At 42.7% G+C, this 6,000-nt stretch overlaps 1 protein-coding gene across 1 annotated transcript in view; it reads right to left on the bottom strand.

Annotated features, from left to right (window-relative positions):
* Positions 1–267: 267 nt before the first annotated feature.
* HSD17B2 (hydroxysteroid 17-beta dehydrogenase 2) overlaps positions 268–6,000 on the bottom strand; it is a 129,542-nt gene continuing 123,809 nt past the window's right edge. Inside the window, exons 4-5 of the mRNA XM_063946245.1 lie at positions 3,136–3,273; positions 268–1,306 (exon numbers count right to left, since the gene is read on the bottom strand). Coding sequence (XP_063802315.1) covers positions 942–1,306; positions 3,136–3,273 — 503 coding nt within the window. The 3' untranslated portion in view covers positions 268–941. The remainder of the gene's footprint in view (positions 1,307–3,135; positions 3,274–6,000) is intronic.

The following is a 6,000-nucleotide window of genomic DNA, read 5'->3' as shown; positions in this document are numbered from 1 at the left end:
TGGGTCATTGGCGTGTCCCTACCATGTATACATGATCTTTATGAAGAGAGCGTTAAATAGAGCTAGAAATATTTTGGCAGATTCCAATCATCCAAATTACTCAGTTTTAGAGAGATTACCATCACAAAAACGCTTTAGAAGTGTACGTACGCATACAAAACGTGTGCTTAATAGTTTTTTTCCAACAGCTATACGTGCACTAAACGGTTTAAATGAAATTAGATAATTTATAAGTAAGACTTGTTTTATTGTTTGTTTTATTGTGCAGGATGTTTATTGGAAAATTTCATTGACATTTCATTGTTGTCTTGTCTTGTTAATGACAATAAAGTATTATTATTATTATTATTATTATTATAACTCTGCAGTATTTTATAGTCACATTTTTACTTAGCCAGATTGCCTGGGGAGTGCGGATTGCGTTGCGGTGTTGCTGTTATAATTAATGTTCTTATTGTTACCATCATTCTATTTCGTGTTCCTGTAAACAGAAATCAGATGCCCTCAGACTGTGCTTATTATTGCATCCATACGAGACAGAGTCCAGAAGAGAATGGAGGGATTATCTGCCTGCCTCCTGTGTGGAAAGTTCAATAATGGCAAAACGCGCAATACAAGGCTTTAAGTACACAGCGTGCCACTTACCAGCATGGAATCAAAGCAACAACAAAAAATAATCAAATGTAGGCATGAATTAACCAATAAAAGCAAATATCTGATTGGATGCTATACATTAGATGCAAGCTGCGTCATAGTAACGGTGGGACGCAGCCTGTGGCCACCAATCACAAGTTTTGTACTAAAAACTGTACTAGAAAAAAGTAAGGCAGAATGTGATTGGTCGCTACGGGTAGCGCAGCTTCTATAATGCCACCCTATTACCCATTTAGAGGTTACCCAGTGTTATTTCTCAAAGTTTCCACCGTCCTCTCACGGAAGCCCTAGTCTGCTTTAATGTTAGCCTGGTATGTCCTCAGAGATCTCGGGAGGATATTCCTGTGGATGTGGAAAGTTTTCTTTGCAAAATTATCATAGCACCAAAGAGGGAAGTAGCGGAACAAACAGGGGATGAGGTAGGCACACCTGCCCGGAGTGTACGAGGCGTGGGGGCAGTGAGCCAGCAGAGCGTGGACAACATCCTCCAGGACAGGGGAGAAGTCGGAAGAGGAGAACGTGGACATCTGATGCTGCAGGTCTTTCAAGCTTGCCAAGTATTCCTCCCCGTAATCTTCTTTGACGTCTGGCATTATATTATCCAGGATCTTCTGGTCTTGACTTGACCAGTGTTCCCGAGAGCCAAATATGTCTACAGGAAGAAGACAGACATTGTATATGGTTCTTGGAGAAATGCGTTGGGTATACTTTGCACTATGTAAAATAAATGTAATTGTGTATTTCTGTTTTTTTTTTAAATGTCTGATTTGGAAGCAAAATGGGCAAAAATTTGGACAAAAACAGTTGTAGAAATCTTGACAAGGGATCTGGTCAGAATGTCAACATGAATAATATCAACATTCAATATGTCGACACCAGACTGTTGTCAGTAAATTTTTGTGCTATTTTTAGGATTAGGTGAAAATAGCAAAAACCTGTTTCTCGACATTCTGGTGTCATCATGTTAGATATCAACATTATAACATGTCAGCATTTGAGAACCTAATGTATATATCGACATTCGAGAGGCGTATTTTCTGGTACCAGCTGCATAGGTGCCTAATTTCTGTAAAGTTATCATCCCTGGCGTGTATTGGGACTTGCTTGAAGTCCATGTAATATTTTAAGTCTAAAAACTATAGATGTGTGGGTTGGTTCTCCAGAAATCTAAATCCACCCAAATTTTGTGGCTCGAAACCAAGACAAAACTTAGTCCGGGACTCGTTTGGAATTCGAATTTTAAATCTAAATTTTGGTTTTTGAGCCACAAAAATTACATTATTTACGTGCTCTGGATTTGAACCTTAGGAATGTAGGGACTCACCAGAAGAGGTCACCTAGTCGCTGTTGGTGGGACCAAATTTTTGGGCAAAATTATGCTAAGCACCTCAATTTTCGATATGTTATATTGCAGAGTTTATTATAATTATTCTGAGCAGCGCTTAGTACTTAAGAGTATGCACCTGCATTTCCTTTTTTTTTCTATGTGGAACTACAAGTCTCACCATGGCAGCACCTCTCATTATGTTTAAAATGAGGGTGTACAGTCCAAATTATAGATTTTTATCGCGTTTATCAAAACAAAAAAAGAATCCGCTTGAGGGTGGTTTTGCCAAAACCAAAGCATGACGATGAATTAAAACCAAAACCGTGACACTGGGTGCACATCTCTACTCCAAATAGGCTGTATATACAGTATACAGTATGCAGAATTACTGGTCTGCAAGAACCACATTGGTGTAATGTGTAAACGCGCCCTTACTGAACTCTGCCTAAGATTTGATACGTGCCGGTCTGCAATCTTGCATATGCGTGCGTTTGGTGTCTGAGTATGCGCACAGTACAATCACACAGGAGATGCTACACAATCTTGCGTACTACTCATCCTGCATCAGGTCTTATATGTCCAACTTACACTTATGTACTGTACAAAGAAAATAAACATAATAAAAGGGAGGTGAACCTATCACTGTGTTCCATTTACCGTTATAGCATCTCTTTCTTTTCTTTCCCGGATGTTTCTCCACCTTTTAGGTTAATATTATTTCAGTACTCTCTTAAATCTTTAATTCTCCAAGAGGTCCACGCTGGCTGTCTCCAATCTCCTACTCTTATCTATTGCCAATCTCTTTACTCCTCTCCCTTACCCCAGTCATTCCCTCCTCACCATTACATCTCCAGTTTGCAGTCTCTAACAGTGGTGGAAGAGTGCAGTGCCGGGCCCCACAGTAATATTTGGCTAGGGGCCTGGCGACGGCACTCTAGCCTCCTGGCAGCTCTCTCTGCTTTCAAAAGAGTCTGCTACCCAGAGCCGTGCCTGAAATGAGTGTGGCCCAGCCCCTCCACCTCCTGGCCCCATTGTGGCGGCACCCCTACACAGCATGCCTGTCCAACCACTAGACTCTAATCTATGCTGCGTCTCAACACAGTCCTTCCCATCCTGGACTATAAACAGCCTGTCTCAATATTTCAAAGACCTACTTGTTTTGAAACCACTTGGGTGGATGGCAGCCACTTTCACACCCCACTTGAAGAGATCTTGGCGCATCACTGCGGTAAACATAGAGAGCGCTGCTTTGGAGGCGGCATAAGCTGCAAATCCTGGTATTGGAGTAAGTCCTGGAGGAGAAACAAGAATTTAACAAGCACAAAAACAGACTACTATAATAGTAAGTGCCTAAATATCACACAATGTCTCATAATGAGTTTGTGGAGGCATCCTGACCATGTCGCAGGAGATCTAATGACCTCGCATACAGATGTGTCCTCCTAGCGTCTATACGCTATACAGCGCAAGATGCCTGGCATGACTGATCCACTCCTGTGTAGTGTCCTATGTCTGTATAGGGTGTAATAGATGTATTATGGTCATGGCCAGTGGTCAGGTCATGTTGGGGTGTAGTGCCCTATGTCTGTATAGGGTGTAATAGATGTATTATAATCATGGCCAGTGGTCAGGTCATGTTGGGGGTGCAGTGGTCTATGTCTGTATAGGGTGTAATAGATGTATTATGGTCATGTCCAGTGGTTAGGTCACATTGGGGGTGTAGTGTCCTATGTCTGTATAGAGTGTAATAGATGTATTATGGTCATGTTCAGTGGTCAGGTCATGTTGGAGGTGTAGTGTCCTATGTCTGTATAGGGTGTAATAGATGTATTATAGTCATGGCCAGTGGTCAGGTCATGTTGGGGTGTAGTGCCCTATGTCTGTATAGGGTGTAATAGATGTATTATGGTCATGTCCAGTGGTCAGGTCATGTTGGGGGTGTAGCGTCCTATGTCTGTATAGGGTGTAATAGATGTATTATGGTCATGGCCAGTGGTCAGGTCATGTTGGGGGTGTAGTGTCCTATGTCTGTATAGGGTGTAATAGATGTATTATGGCCAGCGGTCAGGTCATGTTGGGGGTGTAGTGTCCTGTGTCTGTATAGGGTGTAATAGATGTATTATGGTCATGGCCAGTGGTCAGGTCTTGTTGGGGTGTAGTGTCCTATATCTGTATAGGGTGTAATAGATGTATTATGGTCATGGCCAGCAGGCAGGTCATGTTGGGGGTGTAGTGTCCTATATCTGTATAGGGTGTAATAGATGTATTATAGCCAGTGGTCAGGTCATGTTGGGGGTGCAGTGTCCTATGTCTGTATAGGGTGCAATAGATGTATTATGGTCATGGCCAGTGGTCAGGTCATGTTGGGGTGTAGTGTCCTATATCTGTATAGGGTGTAATAGATGTATTATGGTCATGGCCAGTGGTCAGATCATGTTGGGGGTGTAGTGTCCTATGTCTGTATAGGGTGTAATAGATGTATTATAGCCAGTGGTCAGGTCATGTTGGGTGTGCAGTGTCCTATGTCTGTATAGGGTGTAATAGATGTATTATGGTCATGGCCAGTGGTCAGGTCATGTTGGGGGTGTAGTGTCCTATGTATGTATAGGGTGTAATAGATGTATTATGGTCATGGCCAGTGGTCAGGTCATGTTGGGGGTGTGGTGTCCTATATCTGTATAGGGTGTAATAGATGTATTATAGCCAGTGGTCAGGTCATGTTGGGGGTGCAGTGTCCTATGTCTGTATAGGGTGTAATAGATGTATTATGGTCATGGCCAGTGGTCAGGTCATGTTGGGGGTGTAGTGTCCTATGTCTGTATAAGGTGTAATAGATGTATTATGGTCATGGTCAGTGGTCAGGTCATGTTGGGGTGTAGTGTCCTATGTCTGTATAGGGTGTAATAGATGTATTATAGCCAGTGGTCAGGTCATGTTGGGGGTGTAGTGTCCTATGTCTGTATAGTGTGTAATAGATGTATTATAGCCAGTGGTCAGGTCATGTTGGGGGTGTAGTGTCCTGTGTCTGTATAGGGTGTAATAGATGTATTATGGCCAGTGGTCAGGTCATGTTGGGGTGAAGTGTCCTGTGTCTGTATAGGGTGTAATAGATGTATTATGGTAATGGCCAGTGGTCAGGTCATGTTGGGGTGTGGTGTCCTATATCTGTATAGGGTGTAATAGATGTATTATAGCCAGTGGTCAGGTCATGTTGGGGGTGTAGTGTCCTATATCTGTATAGGGTGTAATAGATGTATTATAGCCAGTGGTCAGGTCATGTTGGGTGTGCAGTGTCCTATGTCTGTATAGGGTGTAATAGATGTATTATGGTCATGGCCAGTGGTCAGGTCATGTTGGGGTGTAGTGTCCTATATCTGTATAGGGTGTAATAGATGTATTATAGCCAGTGGTCAGGTCATGTTGGGGGTGTAGTGTCCTATATCTGTATAGGGTGTAATAGATGTATTATAGCCAGTGGTCAGGTCATGTTGGGTGTGCAGTGTCCTATGTCTGTATAGGGTGTAAAAGATGTATTATGGTCATGTCCAGTGGTCAGGTCATGTTGGGGTGTAGTGTCCTATGTCTCTATAGAGTGTAATAGACGTATTATGGCCAGTGGTCAGGTCATGTTGGGGTGTAGTGTCCTATGTTTGTATAGGGTGTAATAGATGTATTATGGTCATGTCCAGTGGTCAGGTCATGTTGGGGTGTAGTGTCCTATGTCTGTATAGAGTGTAATAGATGTATTATGGTAATGGCCAGTGGTCAGGTCATGTTGGGGGTGTAGTGTCCTATGTCTGTATAGGGTGTAATAGATGTATTATGGTCATGTCCAGTGGTCAGGTCATGTTGGGGTGTAGTGTCCTATGTCTGTATAGAGTGTAATAGACGTATTATGGTCATGTCCAGTGATCAGGTCATGTTGGGGGTGCAGTGTCCTGTGTCTGTATAGGGTGTAATAGATGTATTATGGTCACGTCCAGTGGTCAGGTCATGTTGGGGTGTAGTGTCCTATGTCT

This window comes from Pseudophryne corroboree, chromosome 11, assembly GCF_028390025.1.
Source record: "Pseudophryne corroboree isolate aPseCor3 chromosome 11, aPseCor3.hap2, whole genome shotgun sequence".
Lineage (NCBI taxonomy): Eukaryota > Metazoa > Chordata > Amphibia > Anura > Myobatrachidae > Pseudophryne > Pseudophryne corroboree.
The sequence above is the reverse complement of the archived record's forward strand: the minus strand, read 5'-3'. Positions and strand labels throughout refer to the sequence as shown.